We start from the raw sequence: 20,608 nt of genomic DNA on the forward strand, positions 1-20,608 counted from the left end.
CCCAACTCCCTACCACAACTCTCTTGTGCATTTAGCCATTTCAGAGAGCGCCGGGAAAATACAGCAGCTTTTGAAGCTTCACAGAGGTTGACACCTCCCCTTGGTGAATCTGCTTCTTTGGCCCCATTTATATAATACATTTTGCATCAACAGGCCAGAAAAGGACACAGATGGAGACATTTGTACACATATTGGAACATGCAACAAGAATGTATAGTGTTATGTGTTTGCTTCTTCCTGATGAGGTAATTGCCTGGGTGATGAGCCATTAAAAGAACAAAGGGAAGGGGGCTCTGTGCCAGATGACAAATGGGTGGGCCCCTCCTTCAACTCTTAAATATTTAGAAGGACAAAACCTGAGTTGGACAGTGGGAGTAGCTGTTATGTGAGCCAGAAGCTGGAAGGACAGCTGCCGTCTGGAAAGGCAGAGAGAGAGTGTCATGACTACTTTCTGCTGGAATCCAAGGCTACATCTATGGGAGAAACAAGACCCTTTTGTGGTATTAATGCTGTGAGCCCCTCCAGCGCAGGCTCAGGTTGTATATATGTGTAAATAAACCATAAATCCTAAAGACACCACAGTCTCTGCCATGCCTCATTTCCAAAAGGAAACATGAATCCTCACCTAGAACCCTTGAAATTTCACACCACTTGGACAAAAAAATTATATTGTTGCACACCACCAAAATTTCCAAGATGACAGCAGCTTAGATTGCTGCTTGGGTCCTTTAGAGTTCTTGGTTGAATGCATTTCGTAATAAATCTAGTTTATTGGTAACCAATTTTTCGCTACTTTTTGATGTTTCTCATTACAAGAGTTAATCTAAACCAGTCAAAAAAATTAATTCTCTGCAGTGGTCTTTCAGGTATTGTTTAAATATATTCCAATCTTTACTAAATTTTTTTCACTTGATCCCTTATCTGTCCTGTCAGTTTATCCATCTCAGCATATTCCATAAGTTAAATCAGCCAATCTTTTTTTGATGGTGTCGTCTCACTTTTCCAATTCTGTGCAATTCTCGCTGCCGTGGTAGCGTACATAAATAATTTCTTTAACTTTCTTGGAGTCTCCCTCCTGATAATCCCTAAAAGAAATGCCTCAGGGTTTTTTGGGAAATGAAATTTTGAACATCTTTTTCAACTCATTATAGACTGAATCCCAAAATTCTCTCATTCTTATACAGGTCCACCAGACATGGTACATCCCACCACCTCCTTACATTTCCAACATTGGTCTGAATTATTTTTATACATTATCGCTAATTTCCTCGGGTGTTATATACCAGCGATAGAATACCTTCATGTAGTTTTCCTTAATAGAATAACATGCTGTGAACTTAAGATCTTCCCTCCACAATTTTTGCCATTCTGAGAGTTGTATGTTATGACCCAAATCTCTTGCCCACTTTACTATGGCTGATTTTACCTCCTCGTCCTTCACTGACCATTCTAATAAGATTTTATACATTTTGGACAATGTTTTCTCATCGTTATATATCAAATCTCTTTTGAACTTTGGTAGTTCTTTGTTAAAGCCTCTTGGTTTGTCTTGTTTGAATAAGTCGTGCATTTGATGGTACTGTAACCCATTGTTGACTCTACTTTTTATTCCTTCAAAAATTTTGAGTTTTAATTGGTTGCCTTCTTCACAAAGAATTTCTTTATATGTAACCCAATCATTCATCATGTTGACCTTTTTTTACAGTCATGGCTTCTGTCGGTAACAACTACCTTTTGTTCCAGGATACCCTTGTTTTTTATCCAGACAGAGTACAGAGATCTTATTACATGATTTGTAAAGTCTCTGTGGGCTCTCACCTTGTTGTAGCATAAGTAAGCATGCCAGCCAAAATGATTATTAAAGCCCTCTAGATCTAATATCAGTATTTTTCAATACTAGCCATTCCTTGATCCAAGAAAGGCATGCGGCTTCATAATACAACTCAAGATTTGGCAGTGCAAAGCCTCCTCTTTCTCTACTGTCTGTCAAAAGTTTATAACTTATTCTTGGCCTCTTGCCCTGCCAAATGAATCTTGTTATATCTTTCTGCCAGGTCTTAAAATGTCTTGCACTGTCCACTACTGGGATGGCTTTGAATAAGAAAAGTATTTTAGGCAACGCATTCATTTTTACTGTGGAGAGCCTACCCCAAAATGATAATCTTAACCTGTCCCATATTTCCAAGTTTCTTTTTATCTCTTGCCCACCGCTGTCCCTCAGTGGGCTCAAACCACCAACCTTCTGCTTAACAGCCAAACACACTGACTCAATAGCAGCCATGCTAAGCCTGCCATCATTTTCTGAAACTCTATTCTTACACAGATTTTGGAGATTGGGTAATTCACTGCAAGTTAATTCCATCTGGCCATTAATCCAACACTTACTGCGCAACACTTTTCACAGGGGAAACAAATGACAATTATGATTTCCACCAGCAATATCTTCACAAGGCAAATCCACTTACCAGTACTTAGTTTAATTGTCAATGACCATTCATTCTGGAGTGGGCCTTAGATAAGCAACATCTGTGTTGGCTGGTCAGGGAGCAGAGTACCACAAGATTACTATGGTTTTAAGCTTTAGTTAAGCCTAGCCAACTCTCCCAATAGATTTGTACCACTATGGATGCAAACTATGCATGAGCTAGGAGTTATAATTCCTAAGACCTCTGACTTCTAAAGCATGTCAAAATCTTATACACACACTTACCTGGAAGTAAATCCCATTAAACTCAGTTGGGCATACTTCTGAGTAGACAGGGTTGCACTGCAAGTCTTCTTTTTCTTAGCAATATGTAGAGTAAGAAGAACATGGTGCTCATCTTTTGCTGTGCACTATGTACAGCCAGATTTGAGGGGAATAGAACCCATGTTTTTGTTTTGTTTTGTGTTTTGTTATGGAGGTTTCATCAGTGCTTTTTTCCTAAAAAAATGTTTAAGGGTACTCTCATTTCGACTCAAGAAAATCATCATTTTATAGTTCAAATCAGGAAAAACAAACAAACAAATAAATACCAATCACTGTGCTAGATTCCAACTCCTACTTCACACATAAAATGCTTGCTTCCGTCTGAGACTCAGGAAACACTGTGACAGCAAATGAGGCTGCCATCGGGGGTAGCAACAGAACTGACGATTCACCATGCTAAAGAAGAAACAAAAAAAAATTTTTAGTTTCTTCTCCCGTTAGATTCACAAAAAGGTTAAGGGGTATGCATACCCCTGCGACCCCTCAGAAAAAAGCACCTACTTTCATAATCCAAATCTTCAAATACCCAGATTTCCAAAAGTGCTGTGCTTTCAGAACAGCCCAGTGTGTTACGCTGAGTAAGTAAGTAAAGAGAGATTCAGAACAACAGGACAGGACAGAATTGGTGTACAACACCAGCAGATTAGAAAAGTGGTAATTTATTCCCTTTGCACATCTTTTGCACTACAGATGGCAGGTGTCCTTTATTTTAAAACACGTACTTTATTTCAAAGGCTGTTTCACAAAACACAAGGCAACAAAATATAAAAGGGTACAAAATTCCCCTTATTCGATGAAAAGCTAAAAGGGTTTGGGTTTTTCAATTCAAAAAGCTTTGGGTGTGTGGTAGAGGGAAATAAAATTATCTCCTCACAGAACACTAAGGATCATTGAGATAATGTATGTGAAGTGCTCTGAGCACTGTGAAGCTTTGTATAAATGCTTAGGTATTACTGCAGTAGAGTTCAATAAAAAGGTTAGACAAATTCATTATATGCATCAAATAGCTGTTGCTATTAACAAAATGCTTGGGACATACTTCCTGAGCTGAGACTCCAGTACTTTGGAAGACAGGAGGGCCTGGCGTGCTCTGGTCCAGGGGGTCATGAAGAGTCGGTCACGACTAAATGACTGAACAACAACAACAACAACAACGTGTTGTTATCTATGCACTATTTAGTTATTAGAATATGTCTGTTCTGCCATTCTTACACAAAAGAAATCCAAGGTTAATTAGGATAAACAATCAGGATATAAAAGATTGTACAAATAGATTTTTAAAAAAAAAAATCTAATAACAAGAAACAAAACTTTAAAACAACAGTAATGCTCTTGCTACGTAAAACTAGTAGTAGAGACATTATTCTAAGATAGCTGACTACTGGAACAATATTGTTTGCTTTGTGCGGTTTTTCTGACACATCAATCCAATATATCTTTTTCAAAATAAATAATCTGTTCCCTACAATCTGAATTAAACCAGGCATGGACATCAAGACCGTCAGGTACCTTGCAGCCAATTAGACTCAATGCTTTTATTTCCATTTTGGGTCCATGTGCCACAAGCATGAATTGGAGCAGTAGACCGTGGTACCCTCAGGGAATACCTAGTATAGGTTAGTCATTTACCTTTGGGGGGAAATTAAATGATTTACTTTTGTATTTAGGGGTTCTGTTTATTGTTGTACTGAGGTGTTAATCAGCACATTCAAGGAAACAGCAGAAGCCAGCAACTCCCATGCCAAAGGCAGAAGCAAACACCAGGAAGCTATTTTCAAAGGAGGCGGGTTCTGCCTGACTCCATCTTCCACCGGCCCATGAGCTTGGCAGGCAAAGGAAAGTGATTTATTCCTCCTGATAAATGGGAAAAAGTGGATGAAAAGATTAAATCATCTCTCCTTGCACTCACAGAAATGTGCTGCTGACCCGGTGCTCTGGCAGGGTCAGGAGGAGTCAGCAATGAGGGGCTAGAAAGCTTCGCAGTGGGCGGGCAGTTTGCAGTCGGTAATTGAAGTGGAATGAGGAAATGCTCTGTGCCGTTGCTGGGACCCCGTCGGTCCAGAAGATTGTTGCTGGTCCCTTTAGTTTCCTTGCTGGGTGGGAGAGGGAGGCATCCTCGATTCTTAGTGACTTACTATTCAAACAAGGACCATTAAGCTAATAAAAAAGTCAAAAGGCTTCTGGTTACTGATATGATTCCCAGTTATGAATTGGGGTCATGGAAGTTTGCCAAAAAGTTAAGGGAAGGACAGTAGCTAAGTGGTGGAGCACATGGCTTTGCATGCAAAAAGAATGCAGGTTCAGTCTCCAAATAAGGAGCCCAACTAGACATGACACTATTCACACAGTTAACAGCTGTGTGAATCCTCTGGACTGGGGTCAGGATTAGGAGCACAACAGAAGGCAAACAGTTAAGTTCCCCCATTTCTCCCCTCTGCTAAAGATACAATGCAGACTGTGGAGGTGGGGAGCCCCCCCCCCCCATTTACTTTGGTGGGGTGGTATCCATGCAATTGGTGATTTCATGAATGGTGTCATATCTATGATGGGCCTTTGGACCCCTGTCTTAAACAGGAGTCTAGTGTAGACAGCACTAAGGTAGATAAACCAATGGATGTCATGGCTAAAAGTCCAATGTAGTAACCACCACATCATGCTTTGCTAGTTCAGTAGTCTGTTTTTGTCACCTGATACTAATAAAGTGGGGATTCTGCTATTGTGCTGCTGATCTTTAATCTATTTTGACTGTTCTTTGTGCTATGGCATGGGACTCTGAGGGTGTGGCTATAAGGGCTCCTGCATTTCATAAATTACCACTACAGCAGTGGCTATTGGATACAAGATGCCTTTGGCCTGATCCAGCAGGGCTTTACTTAAATTCTTAACCTCCACCTGCAGGCCATAACATAGTATTTGAATTGACCTGGCAAATATGTCTCAACTTCTACAAGATGTGATAGAATTGATTCCCAGAAAGGAGAACCAAATCACAGAGAGGCTAGAGTCATCTATACAGGGGCTATAGAGTCATCTTGTAGAAGTTGAAAAGTTATTACTAGCCATCATAGAGCACAATATGCCATCTCTACGTGTGTTACTATTACACTGAATTTTACACAGTCTGAACTGTGAGGAAAAAGTGAAGCTGAACAGGGAAATACAGTATAAGAGGAGGGTGTCTTGTTCATGGTATTGTGCAGATTCCCAGTAAAAATTGAGTGAACAAAGTATTGCTATTCCACAATAAATGCCCAGTTCATGATGGGGGGGGGGCTTAATTCCAATTTTTTTTGGAACCCAACATTCTCAGTTATTTGAAACAGTAATCAATATGCATCTTCAAATGCTAACAACTGCTGTTCTTGGAGCAGGTCAGACCTGAAATGTATTAGTGGTTCAGAGGTGTGTGGGTATGACTGGATTAACAGGGGATGTTGCAAAGCAGAATTGAGTGGGAGGGGGAAATAAGAGTACAGTAGCAACAGATGTGGCAGGAAATTACACAGAAACATTTGGCACACAATGCATGCAAGCACTGCTTTGTATTACTGCCTTATTCCTTATTGTATTACTACCTTGTTCCTTATGTCTCATTACTGTTAGCTTCTTTAACCTATTTATGTACTTACTTGCTACCTAATTATTCAACAGCAGTTAAATTATTGTTAAACAGCTGCTGATTTATTTTTAAAAAATATTATTTTTTAGATTACCCTATAGCCCAATCAGGAGATTTTAGAAATGTGTCTATTTGCATTATACTTCATTGTAGTACAGTACATGTTATCACTTGAAATAGTATCAGAAGCTTATGGCTTTGTCTGTCAGAACATCTAGGTCTGTACCACAATCAGTACTACTTTGGGACTGAAAAAATGGAGCAAGTACTTTGTGAGGGAACCAAAACACTGGAAACAGACCAATAATACTTTGGTTCTCTAAATTTCTCCTTTTAAAAAAATCTTAAATTCAGTTCTCTACATTTCTATACCAATTTGTGATTTGAAAATAACCCTCATTAAAATTCATCAGCATTTTAGTACAGATTTCTCCCCAAAAACACACCTTTGTACGCAGTTTTCACATTTTTGCAATCAATATCCCCATAGATAATGATATCTTGTATCTTGTTATTCTGCTTCCAAGTTCCTCAAACTCAGAACTTGAACCATTACCACAACAGGAAAATTTAAAAGCTCTATTGATTAAATCAGTACAGCATTCCAACATGGGTCTGCAGGTTACAAACAGCTAAAGCACAACTAAGCACTGTGATATATGGCCAGGCTTAGCTAAGACCCTGGTTCACCATTTGGCATGTGCCCTATACATGCCAGGCATAGAGTAGGACAGGCATAGATATTCACACAGGTTACATCAGGACTGGGCAAGCAAGCGGGTCCTCCTCCTCCACAGAGGCTGGGCAGGCATGGTTTGCTCACATTGGTGCTGTCGCTGCCACCGCCTTGGAGATGGAGATGTAGTCAGCTGAGCTGGAACACTGACAATATTTATTCCCAGATCCCTTCTCTGAAGGGGAAGGCTCTTCAGTGATAGGGGAAGTGTCAGGGACTGGACAGGCAAAGAGGAGTGGTGGAGACAGCCTCCCCAGGAGCCTTCCAGAGAGGAGGAAGGGGCAGATAGTATAGATCTATAGGACTGGTTTGCCACTGGGCATACAGAAGAAGAAGAAGAAGAAGAAGAAGAAGAAGAAGAAGAAGAAGAAGAAGAAAGAAGTTGGGAAATAATGGGAGAGGAGGAGCAGGAACCAGATAGTATGGAACAGGCCAAGCCTGAGCAGCAGTTGAATGACACACTGTCATTGGAGTCTCCCAGAACCCGTACCCTCCTCCAAAACCAGGCGTTCATTGTAGTTGTAAGCTGCCTTATAATGGATCAGACCATTGCTCTGTCTAGCTCAGTATTGCCTACAGTCTACGCTAATGGGCTGTAGTTCTCCAGGGTCTACATAAAGTCTACTTTGACTACACTGTACATTTGACACATCTTGAATTTTCTCTCACATTAACAGCGTTCATATGTGACACACAAAAACATGAGAGATCAAATACACATTTTAGCATCACATATGAAATTCCCCACTGAATTTGCTAGAACTTTGTTGATGAACATATAGAAATATGGAAGTGGGCCTTGTAAGGTTTGCAGGCATTTTGCTCATACTGTACCTGCTGTCTGTGTGCCAGCTGATGTGCTTTCTAAAACTGCAGTGACCTTTTTGCCATTGCAAAGATATTAATTAGCTACTGCCTGAATACCTGTGCACACAATGGTGTCAGGGCTTTAAAAGCAAGCTTTTGTAGCCCTCTTAGTAACCTGTTGCCCAGATAACAGGTCCAGTGCGATCAGTCTGTCAGTTCCTCTGTGCCACAGTGACAGCACAGCCTGTGATTCAGGGGAACTCTACAATGTGTTGGGCTGCCATATACAAGGCAATGACACTTTAAATATAAATTAGCAAGCAAACTACAGCTCCCACCAGTACATTTGCCCTCCCCATCATTTCTGCTTAGATTAGACACAAAACAATGTGTCAAGTGGATTTTTTTGAGGGGGAAACAAAGTTAAAGAATGCTAAGTAAACTTGAAGAAACTTCTGTTGCAACAACCAGACAAGACTTTGTAGTGAATTATTATATCCTCTGTTTTGTATAAAGCAGCTAAAAATAACATTTATTCTCCTGGTATGAAAGGCTTTTCATCAAAGGTTGTAGCAGTTACAGTGGTGCCCCGCAAGACGAATGCCTCGCAAGACGGAAAACCCGCAAGACGAAAGGGTTTTCTGTTTTGGAGGCGCTTCGCAAGACGAATTTCCCTATGGGCTTGCATCGCAAGACGAAAGCCCATAGGGAAATGCTGGCGGTCGGGAGCAAAGACTTTCGCCCACAGCCGGCCTTCAGAAGAGGACCTCTTCTGAAGGCCGGCGGGGGGCAAAAGTCTTTGCTCCCCCCCGCCTGCCTTCCCCCCCCGCCTGCCCCGGGCGATCTTAAAATGCTGGCGGGCGGGAGCGAAGCGTTCGCTGCCGACCCCCAGCATTTTAAAATCTCCCCGGGACAGCAGAGAAGTCTCTGCTGTCCCGGGGAGATTTTAAAATGCTGGGGGTCGGGAGCGAAGCGTTCACTGCCGACCCCCAGCATTTAAAAATCTCCCCCTGTCCCGGGGAGATTTTAAAATGCTGGGGGTTGGGAGCGAAGCGTTCACTGCCGACCCCCAGCATTTAAAAATCTCCCCGGGACAGCAGAGAAGTCTCTGCTGTCCCGGGGAGATTTTAAAATGCTGGGGGTCGGGAGCGAAGCGTTCACTGCCGACCCCCAGCATTTAAAAATCTCCCCGGGACAGCAGAGAAGTCTCTGCTGTCCCGGGGAGATTTTAAAATGCTGGGGGTCGGGAGCGACCCCCAGCATTTTAAAATCTCCCCCTGTCCCGGGGAGATTTTAAAATGCTGGGGGTTGGGAGCGAAGCGTTCACTGCCGACCCCCAGCATTTTAAAATCTCCCCGGGACAGGGGGAGATTTTAAAATGCTGGGGGTCGCTGCCGACCCCCAGCATTTTAAAATCTCCCCGGGACAGCAGAGACTTCTCTGCTGTCCCGGGGAGATTTTTAAATGCTGGGGGTCGGCAGTGAACGCTTCGCTCCCGACCCCCAGCATTTTAAAATCTCCCCGGGACAGCAGAGACTTCTCTGCTGTCCCGGGGAGATTTTTAAATGCTGGGGGTCGGCAGTGAACGCTTCGCTCCCGACCCCCAGCATTTTAAAACGCTGTTCCGAAGCGGGGCGGGGGGCGGGAACACCTGCCCCAGCCGCCCCACTTCGGAACGCTGTTCCGAAGCGGGGCGGGGGGCCGGGAACACCTGCCCCAGCCGCCCCACTTCGGAACGCTGTTCCGAAGCGGGGCGGGGGGGGCGGGAACACCTTCTGAAGGCGGGCGGGGGGCGAAAGTCTTTGTCCCCCCTGCCTGCCTTCCCAGGGGCTTTTAAATCGCCCCGGACAGCGGAGAAGTCCTCCGCTGTCCCGGGGCGATTTTAAAATGCCGCCCGCCAGCATTTTAAGATCGCCCGGACAGCGGAGAAGTCCTCCGCTGTCCTGGGGTTTTTTAAAATGCTGGGGGTGGGAAGAAAAGCCCTTGCCCCCCCCCCAGCCTTCAGAAGAGGTCCGGGGACAGACTGTCCTCGGACCTGGTCTGAAGGCGGTTTCCCTAGGAACGCATTGATTGATTTTCAATGCATTCCTATGGGAAACCGTGCATCGCAAGACGAAAAACTCGCAAGACGAAGAGACTTGCGGAACGAATTAATTTCGTCTTGCGAGGCACCACTGTATTTGCCACAGCTAAAATTTCCAGTTGAAAGTAGTCAGACTGCTGTTCCCTAGTTCTGCAACCCCTCATGGCTAGGAGTGGAGAGATATAACAGAGATATAACAGGTTAGGGATGGCAGCCATGAAACCTCATATACAGGGAAGAACTGGCCAATGAGGTGGAAGCAAGGGGAACCTTGGGAGGAAGCATAGGCACCAACTCCTAGGGGTTCGGCTCCCTTCACACACACCCCAGTAAAATACCATTGTCATTAAAATGGTGTGCATGCATATGGGGCAGGGCTAACCCCCCCCACACACACACACCAGTATTTAATTCAAGTTGGCATCCCTGGGAGGAAGTGGCCTGCAAGCAGTAGGACTGTCCATTTTATTGGTTTTGCTTTCAGCATGTGTCAGGAGATGAGGACCTCTAGCCCAGAGATAAATTCGCTGGCTTTGGATGAGTTATTTTGGCTTCTGGCTGGTGTGCAACACTTCATCTTTGCCCACTTCTGTACGTACCTGCTTTGTTATGTTTGACTAAACAAGGACTATGCAGAATAATGAAACATAAAGGCTGAATGCTTTGTTTCTTGGTGATGCACAACACTGAGCTGCAAAATTATTCCTCTCATTTCAGGGTGCTGACCTGAAGAAAGGGAATCCAAAAGGCCGTGTATTAACAGGTAAACAGAAACTGGACACATCCTACCAATAGGTCTTGGCATTGAATGGAAAGCAGACTCTGGATTCTATTTTTGTGTAGGCGTTATGGATTCCCATTCATGTATGTGATCTTGGTTGCTTTTAAGTCAAATAAGGCCACAGCCCTTCTCAGTACAGGAAAATGAATCCCTAGGGCTTTGGATATTGTGACACAGCCACCAGGTCTCTAATCCGTTAAGAAGCAGTCGGGTGGTTTAAAAAATGTATTTCTTTAGAGCTCTTGCTGACTAGAAAGAAGATAGCTCCCTGAAAGCAGATTAATAAATCCAAGGAACATAAGGATCCTTATTCACGAATGAAAAGAATCCAATGGAAACCCACAGAAGGAAGCATTTCACTACCTTGTCTTTTGTTCAGAATCCTTAAAAAAAATTCCAGACAACACAAGACACAAAACCCACAGCACATCTCTGGATTCCACTTCTTTCCCTAGACTAGTTAATGATCTTAGACTTGGCACCTGTCCTTTTTCCAATCTGCAGCATAAGACACTTTTAAAATAATATTTTATTAAAATAGTTGGTTGCACTTTGGCTAATCAGGCATAAGTATACATACACTTATGCTAATACAGTGGTACCTGGGTTTAAGAACAGTCCGATTTAAGAACAATTTGGTTTACAAACTCCACAAAACCGGAAATAGTGTCCCGGTTTGAGAACTTCACCTCGGTCTAAAAATGGAATCCGAACAGTGGAAGGGCACCGGCGGCAGGAGGCCTCATTAGGGAAAGCACACCTTGGTTTAAGAACAGACTTCTGGAACGGATTAAGTTCATTAACCGAGGTACCACTGTACCAATATCATAAAGCAAAAGTAAGCATCAAAGTAAGCACATACAGAATACATTATCATGGTAAACTGTTTCATTCTTTATAATAACAATGTAAGAATGCCACGGCACAGCCCCTATTGGAGGTGTTGTAGTGCCACATTGCAATCCTGGATTTGCATGAAGACAGGTTGCCCAATAGCAGCAGCCATGGCATGGAAATGAGAAGTGTGGAACACTGAAAGGGGAACAGTGGTGGTTCAAAACAGGGGTCGGCAACCTAAGGCCCATGGGCCACAAGCAGCCCACGGGGGTTGTTTAACCAGCCCACAAGCCGCCCCCGAACCAAGCCACCCGCTTGACGAGTCCCTGTGCGCTGCGCTAAACTGGCGCAGCGTGGCATGGGAACTCGCTTCCGCGGTGCTGAAAATCACGCATGCGCAGATGTCAAAAATCATGTCTGCGCAGACGCAGACACCAGAAATTGCGGGCGCACATGCTCAAGCATACACATGCAATCTGGCCCACAGAGGGATCTCCACTGGAGTGAACCAGCCCAGGCAATGTAAACCTTGCTGACCCCTGGTTTAAAACAAAGGCAGAAGTTTGAATAGAGCAAGGACAGAAGGAACTGAGAGGCAAATGGTGGTTTAAAACAACAGAGGTTTGAATAAAAGTGATATGGATAATTACAGGTGGATACAATTGACTTTCTCCAAGATGGGAACCACTTTGCCCCAGAATTTAAACATTTCCCAGAAACATTTTATTATGGAAGACTACCACCATCACTCACCGCTCTGTGTGCACATACACACCCTGCAAGCCCTTCCACTGCATCTGTGGGGACCAAATGGAGTCTGAGATTAATGTGGCTGCCCCTCTAGAAAGTGTCATGTGCCTACCATACACACAGCTCCTCACCCAGGGTATTTTGTATTCCTCCTAAAAGTGATTGTTCTCTTTGCCTTTAAATCCTTCCTCTAACCTCCTATTCCATATGGTCTGAGGCTTATCCCCTTAATCCTTATTTCCAGCTGCAGCTAATGTGCTTTAAGTACATACAGCAGCATTTATATCTGCATACCTTCCTAGTCTTTTTTCTCTCTTTGCTATTTTCCCCAGTGTGTGTGTGCATAGCTATATATATCAGACTATTTGGTCCTTTGGAATCTGTTTTGCCTGCGTAACTCTGTAAGATGTCATACATACTGATGGTGCTCTATACAGTAAGTCATTAATTAATCATTTATCTTTACCTGTTGATCCCACCCCATTCAAGCACCAAAGAAACAGAAGTGGCAAATACAGTATTAACAACGTTACCTCCTTCCAGTGCAGCAGTGCCACCACTAATTCTTAGACACTTTCCTTAAAATAAAAAAGTTGTTTGTAGGACTATGCACTACCTCCCCCAAAAACACTGCAGCACACATCTTCTTCAAATGCTTTTTTAAAAAAATAATAAAATAAAACTGTCAATTGAACTTCTCTACTTCTGATTGCAAGAGAAATTGACCAAAAAAAGACACCAATAAGCAAGCTGAAGGCTCCATTTCTATCATGGTACAGGAGGATCATTAGAAAGGGGGATGAGGTTGGGATGTGCTGTGCATCATGATGCAGATATGCCCTTAGGCTGCTATTCTCCTGCACACATTTACTTGGAAGTTAGTCACATTGAACTCAATGAAACTTACTTCAGAGTAGACATGTGTAGGTCTGCAGAATTCTCCCTGCCCTACCCATTGCAGTCTCAGGGCACTCCCTGAGGAGATCTCAGCTGAACAGCAAAGCTAAGGAATCCTTGTACACTCAGGCTGGACAGCAGATATTGATCTCTTCTCTATCTAGTACAACAAAATGAAGAGGTGGTAAAAGTAGTGTGGATAAACCTTTCCATCACAGATGTATCTTGGACTGGTAGTTTTACCCAACCATCTCAGAGATGGTTTTTGTAAATTCAAATACTCTGTAGTAAGAAACCATGGGTAGCATATCTGCTCATATTATTTACTCTGTGCCATCAGTGACAGCCTGTACACTCTCAGCTCTAATCTCTGTTAATAGCAGCAGCAAATCATGCAGAACATTTGAAAAATGTGAACCGCCATTTATTTGAGCATTTGTATATGCAATGCTAACAATGGTTTGCACTTAATACAAGTGAAAACCTTACATTAGATAGAATGTTGATTACCTAGATTTTTCTTTCATAGACTACCCTGCATCAACAATATAAGCACATGGCACAAATAGCTTGACCTTGCAGCACCTTCCACCAGCTGGAGGATTTTCAGGATTGGGCCCAAGCAGGAGTCTTGTTGCCCAAAGAAAACAAAATGGAGAAAGAGCATCAGCTGTGAATTAAATATGTTTTCAATAAATGTGTTCAACCATCTGAGATGCTGTTCAAGGAAGATTCCCACCCCCACCCCACCAAAAAAATCATTATACACTCTGGAGGAATTTTAGCCTCTCTGGTCCCTTCACATCACATCTTCTTTTCCTGAATCCAATCTGAAATGCCCTTCAAGCTAAGATTGGGGTTTTAAACAGGTAGCATCTGCATGCATAATAGCTCTGCTTGGTATTAGGCTCTTTTTCATGACACAGGGGGAGTGGGGAGTTGTCAACTCACTAGGGAGGCACTGAAGGCTGACAGCAAGTAATATCCTGGCTCCATTTAAATCTGAGCTCTCCAGGAATCAAGTGTCGCTTCCACTTGCTGATATAGTACAACCCATGCACTAGACCAGGCATAGGCAAACTCGGCCCTCCAGATGTTTTGAGACTACAATTCCCACCATCCCTGACCACTGGTCTTGTTAGCTAGTGATCATGGGAGTTGTAGGCCAAAAACATCTGGAGGGCTGAGTTTGCCTATGCCTGCACTAGACTCAAACGTATGGAAGCCAAACAGTCTTTCTGCCCTCCTGAGACCACCAAGAAGCCCTCTTCTGATTGTTCGCCCAGGTGGGCACTTAAACTGGACCTCTGAAGCAGATTGTAGGGTATGAGCAGAGGTGATCCTTTAAATATCCCGTCCCAAATATCCCATTTAAGGCTTTCAAGATCACCACCAATATTTTCAGTTGGGCTTGGAAACACACGAGTAACCAGTGCAACCGGTATAATATAGGTGTGTTATGTTCTGCCTGCCTGGCACCAACCACTAATCAGGTGGTTGCAGCCCAGTTTCCAAAACTATATTTAAAGGCAGACCCACACAGAGTGCACTCTAGCAGTCCAACATTGGGGGGGGGGGGGATGCGACAGAAAGTGCCTAAAGAAAAACCTGAGGGAGAAATAGGCTGCTTAGGGGAGGGGCTGCAGAATGTTGAACAACATGATAGATTGTGTGCATGGAGTACTGAGAAGCAGACAGTGACTGGAATGAGTCTAAATGATCCCTTTAGGGAATGCTTTAAGGCTTGGATGTCATCCTTTGGGAGACAGGTTAAGGGAGGTAAAGAGAGGTGGGGTTTGGAGAGAGGAACTGATCTGAGCTCGAGTCGCTGGGAAAAGTAGGTAAGGTTAAAGGGAAGTTTTTCTAAAAGAAAAAAGGCAAGAGCACGCTTGTGAGCACATGGCAAGGAGCCAGGCACCAGAGGAGAGGAGGGAAGCGGGAAGGGTGGGAAAGGCGCTCAGAGCACACCTATACACACCAGGTGCTCTTCAGGGAGATGTGAGGTTTACACCACAAATCCCCATCTGCTCACTTAATCATAACTGCCCATTTAAAAACCATAGCAGGGTTGTAATGATGGCTTAATAGGGCCTCTCTGAATAGGAATCAGAGCTTTAGCTGGATAAAATAAAATAATCTAGTCCTAAAGTCTGGTGCAACATTGCAACACAAACAAATTGATATGGAGCAATATAGAGTTAAAAATACAGACACATGCCTGGGAGGGAAAGGGAAGAAAGAAGGATGTACTCACACATCAATCTTGGTATAGGAATGTGGGAAGGCAGCAATTTCCACTCCAACCTGTATGCTTCACAATCAGTGCTGTCCCTGTTTAGCTGCAGTTCGGTTTCTTCAATCTACATTATTTGGCTCATTGTCCACTATTTAACATGAGTTATATAACTTAAATAATTATTTAACAAACAACTTAGATTCATTTCAATGTAAAGGAAAGTCAAAACAATGTTTAAAAAGTAATTAAGTACATATCTTTTACAGACTTAAACAACAGCAATGTGAGTGAATGTTGATCTTGTTCACTTGACTAACGTCCATTTCTAACCACAGAGTAACACATGAAAAGCAGCAATTTCCATTTCCTTTTACATTTTCAACAGAATTCTCCAGTATCCCTAGCTGAATAACAGGTGAACTTGACCAAGAAATCAAGGGAAATTGCAGATGGGAGGAGACTGGGTATATAGCTCCTGGAATAAGTAAATAAATAGGATGATTTAAAAGGGCAAGAAAGAAACTTTGGCTGATTCCTATTACAAAGAGGCCATATCTTGGATTGTCAAGGGGTGGGTGTCTGTTAAGAGAATAAATACAATGCATCCTTTGAACATCATTGTTTTATACCTCATAGACTACCGAAGACCCACACCACCACCTAACAGTGGTTACCACCGCTACCAGTTCCTCCTCTATGAACAGCCAGGTGACGAAACTATATACCTGAACCCAGAGAAAAGTGCATCTTTAGGTAAGGGATTATGTCACTTTATTCCATAAGCAGAAAAGGCCCACATCTGTTCTTTTAGTACATTGCAAAAATAATGCATCAGTGTATTAATTTTCTCCAGTTTGTATCTCTGTCTCTGTTTTCAGCATGATAAAATGTAATTGCGAATATGTGGAGGTACTTTAGAATGTTTGTAGAGCTAATCAAAAATACCCTAGCAGTGGGCATGGTTGTGTACTATGTAAAGGATACATTTCATGACAGCATGGGAACCAGCTGTTCCTGTTGTTATCACCAGTCTTAATTCTTTGAATTGACGAGGTAGGAATGACCATGAGATACTTATCTACCTATCTATCTATCTATCTATCTATCTATCTATCATCTATCTATCATCTATCTATTTTTAATTTCTTTTATAAATAGCTTCCCATGAAACATCCCAAAGTGATTAGCAATAAAAACATCAATGATTCTCTCTCTGTGTGTGTAATTTCAAATCCGATACAGATATAGACTGCATTAAGAATCTGCACTTAAAAGGTTTGTTGAAAAAGGAAAGTTTTCAACAGGCATTGAAATGATAATTAAGACAGCACTTGTCTGCTATGTAATGGGATGAAGTTCTGAAGAGTAGGTGCTCTCACAGAAAAGTCCTGATTCCTATGTCATATGGAATGGCCTTACCCTGTGGGTAAAAAGTAAAGGACCCCTGGACAGTTAAGTCCAGTCAAAGGCGATTATGGGGTTGCGGCACTCATCTCGCTTTCAGGCCGAGGGAGCCGGTGTTTGTCCACAAGCATGTGGCCAGCATGACTAAACCACTTCTGGCGCACTGTGACAGAAGCCAGAGCACATGGAAACGTTTACCTTCCTGCCACAACAGTACCTATTTATCTACTTGCACTTTGATGTGCTTTCGAACTGCTAGGCAGGCAGGAGCTGGGACCAAGCAACGGGAGCTCACCCTGTTGTGGGGATTCAAACCGCCGACCTTCCGATCAGCAAGCCCAAGAGGCTCAGTGGTTTAGACCACAGCGCCACCTGCATCCCTTCCTACCCTATAAAAGGACTGTCACATAGAAGAAGGCAAATCCCTCAATACCAGTTTCTGGGATTTGAGAGTGGAAGATGACTTGCACTCAGGTCCTTACTGAGGGCTTCCCATAGGCATATCATTAGTTACTCCCTTTGGGGGGGGGGGGGAGAGCAGATCAAATGGTCTTAAGTTAGAGGAGGATAGATTTTGGTTGAATGTTAAGAGTAAGAGTACCTTGTAAATCGAATTGCTTAGAGGAGTGACCATGGGTTAATCTGTGTTGCCCGGTTTAGCTGCATCAAAGATAGCATGGACATGGGGCAAGAATCTTCTATGTCACCTTGAGCTCCGTGGAAAAAGTCTGTATCTGTATCTACCTACCTACCTATTAATGTGTAATCATAAATGTCACAGACTGATCTCATCACTACAAGAACTGTTGCAACATTTTGACTATAGATCTATCCCAGTTAGAATTGGAAATGGCCGAGGAGGGAAAAACTGGCTACTTTTCAAAAATAATCATCGTGATAATAATTATCTTGCTTTCAAGCCAGTTGATAGAACAGCGCAGCAGAGGGCAAGGCTGCCTTTTTTCTCCTCCTCCAAAGCTGTTCTTAGAGTGAGAAATACTTGGAAATAAATTGCAGAGAATGATGTACTTTTGAAATGAGCATGAATATGATCTCCAGTGGGGAGACGTATGAACCTGGGAAATGCAACAGGAAGCAACTCTAGTGTTGAAAGAGCAGGTCTTTCCTCAAGGATGGAGCTGTAATGCCAGGGGCAGGGGACCTTCTTTGCCGCATTTCCTCTTGGCCAGCCCTCTGGGGTTGCACAGTCTTTAAACAATGCTTATCAATAGCACCTCTGCTGACCTTCATCACAGAAGGCCAAGACAAAAGTGCAAGTGGTTGGAGTGGATGTGGTCACTATTACAAATGGACGCATGCTAGGGGTGGGGAGAGATTTAGTTCAGTTCACATTGAAAGGTGAACCTAACTAATTCACACTTTCTAAAACAATATGCAAGTCAAATCACAGCTGTCTTCAAAATTTGCATTTCTCTGAATTTTGCACTGCAGTTCTCCACCCAAGCAATGTGTACAAAAATGCATGTACTAGGGTAAAACATGCATTAAATTGCATTTATTTATTCATTTTATTTCTTACATTTATGTACCGCCTTTCTCCCCAAAGAGCTCAAGGTGGTACACATGGTTCTTCCCTCCCCATTTACCCTCACAGCCACCTGGTGAGGTGGGTTGTTAGTGACATAGCATTCAAAAATTAGGGGAAATTGCATACAAAATTGTGTACATTAGGAGAAATTAACACTAAAACACTCATAAATTATTGTGAGAGCTTTTGTTTTCTAATGCAAACTGGTTGAAAATGTAGAGAGCTGAACAAGAGTGGGAAAATGAGAAACAAAATTTGACAGCTCTGCCCATCCCTACACACAGCAAACACACCTATAACCTGCACAATCCTCAACTTTTTACTGATCAGTGAGGGGGGAGACGAGAGCGATAATCAAAAGTGGGTGTTTAAACTCTCCTCTTGGATTCCTCTTTCCTCTCAGCTGACACAAGTGAGCCAAGGACAAAGAAGGAGCTGCTCCTTTGAGAACCACTGCTTCAAGGCGTGCAGTGCACCTTGAGGCAGTGGCTCCTCTCATCTTTTAGTCTTCCCAACAGGAAAAGTGAGGGAAGCCCTTGGGAACTGCTGCTTTGAGGTGGGAAGGTGATGGGAGGCTCCGTGAACTTGCTGCTTCAAGTGATAGCTGAAGAGGGATGGAGGCAGAGCGTTGTTAACAAGGCTTGGATTGCTCTGTCCACTCTGCCCTTCAGGTAGTGCTTGAAGTGGTGGTAGCTGAAAAAGGTGCTTTTACAGGCCTATTTGGCTTGCTGTCAAGAAGACTGGTGGGCCAGTGCAAGAGGCTTAGCAGGGCAGATCAAGCCATCAGTTTCCCCAACCCTCCTATAATGGAAGCAGAAGCATCCATTGTGAAACACTTTACCTGAGAAGTACAGAATGTCTGCTGCGTTGTTGTTTTGGTTCGGGGGTTTTTTTGCACTAATTATCCAGCCATTGGCAGGGTAAGTAATAGTAGCCAAGTTTAAGGTATTACTATTCATATATAAAGCCCTTGACTGCTTGGGGCCAGTTTACTTGAAGGGGCACTTTGCCCCATATATGCCTTCTTGTCCACTTTGAGGAGGGGTCTTAGAGGCTGTGAAACTGAGAACAAGACCTTGCTGATACATCTAAGAGCTGCAGGAGTTTCATCAGTGACACCTCAGAGCTATTATGCATATCAAGCAAAGAGATAAAATCTTGAATAATTAGATTTGGCAATTGAGGTTGCACAAACAGTCTTGAAATAACAGCTCTGCTGAGCGAGGCACATCTTTGTCACACGGGGACAGCTAGGCTCCTAGAGCAAAACACTGCATTCAGAATTTTTGCACAAGCAGAATTTCAGGAGGGAGATGAAAGGAATGTGGGTGCCTCACCCATGGCGACGTTGCAGCACACGAGAATCCTCAGCCATACATGAAATCCGTTTGTGGAGCCAGAGAAACAGCAGGTGCAAACTGTAAGAGGCATTAGTCACCTCTACAAGAGTCAAAGTCTGTGCAAGCTGCAAGAAGAGCAACTTTCCAAACAAGGTTGCACTTCCCTCTCCACCTGCAAACCAAATGCTATTAGGTTACATCCTATTGTTTGCCTTAGCTAGACTGAAGAGTCCAGCAAGATAGATTTATTATTATTATTATTATTATTATTATTATTATTATTATTATTATTATCTTCCTTTTGTGATTTATATAATATTTGGTAGGATTACTATTTATTTTGAGAGTAGGCATTAGATGGAGTTTCTACTAAGAAGTGTATGAACAGAAGCCCGCTGTACTGTGTTTGTGCATCTGTTCTCCCCCTGTCTCATTCTTAGCTTTTTATATATATCCTTCACTCTAAAGAAAGTTTTGTTGGAGTTCGTGCTGCCCCTTGAGTGAAGCTTGAGTGTGACTCTCTTCTCCATTAGTACTGTCAAATCCCTGTTCTGAGGATTTTCTCCCACTCTGTATAGATTTCCAAATGTCATGAAATATGACTCTAAAAGAAGATGTGTCTCTTCTCTGAGCTCAATCATTTTGTCCCTTACCATTCATTGTCTTCTTCTTTTTTCCTTTTTTTGAATCTTTAAATAGCTTTAAGGAGGATTTTTTATTAAAAACTAAGCTGGTTGATGTGCTGAGATGATACTTTCAGACACAAATGTTTCATATAGTCCTAATAATAATAATAATTATAATGATCATCCAAACAATG

General features: G+C 42.8%; 1 protein-coding gene across 3 annotated transcripts in view; it reads left to right on the forward strand.

The window, feature by feature from the left end:
* PEBP4 (phosphatidylethanolamine binding protein 4) overlaps window positions 1–20,608 on the forward strand; it is a gene marked incomplete at its 5' end in the record, with an annotated part of 242,522 nt that overhangs the window by 188,065 nt on the left and 33,849 nt on the right. For all 3 annotated transcript variants that reach the window (XM_080982631.1, XM_080982632.1, XM_080982630.1), the window contains 2 exons: window positions 10,712–10,757; window positions 16,132–16,248. In XM_080982631.1, coding sequence (XP_080838757.1) covers window positions 10,712–10,757; window positions 16,132–16,248 — 163 coding nt within the window. The remainder of the gene's footprint in view (window positions 1–10,711; window positions 10,758–16,131; window positions 16,249–20,608) is intronic.

The sequence above is a fragment of the Podarcis pityusensis genome (assembly GCF_964106645.2).
Source record: "Podarcis pityusensis genome assembly, chromosome: 15".
NCBI classification, from domain to species: domain Eukaryota; kingdom Metazoa; phylum Chordata; class Lepidosauria; order Squamata; family Lacertidae; genus Podarcis; species Podarcis pityusensis.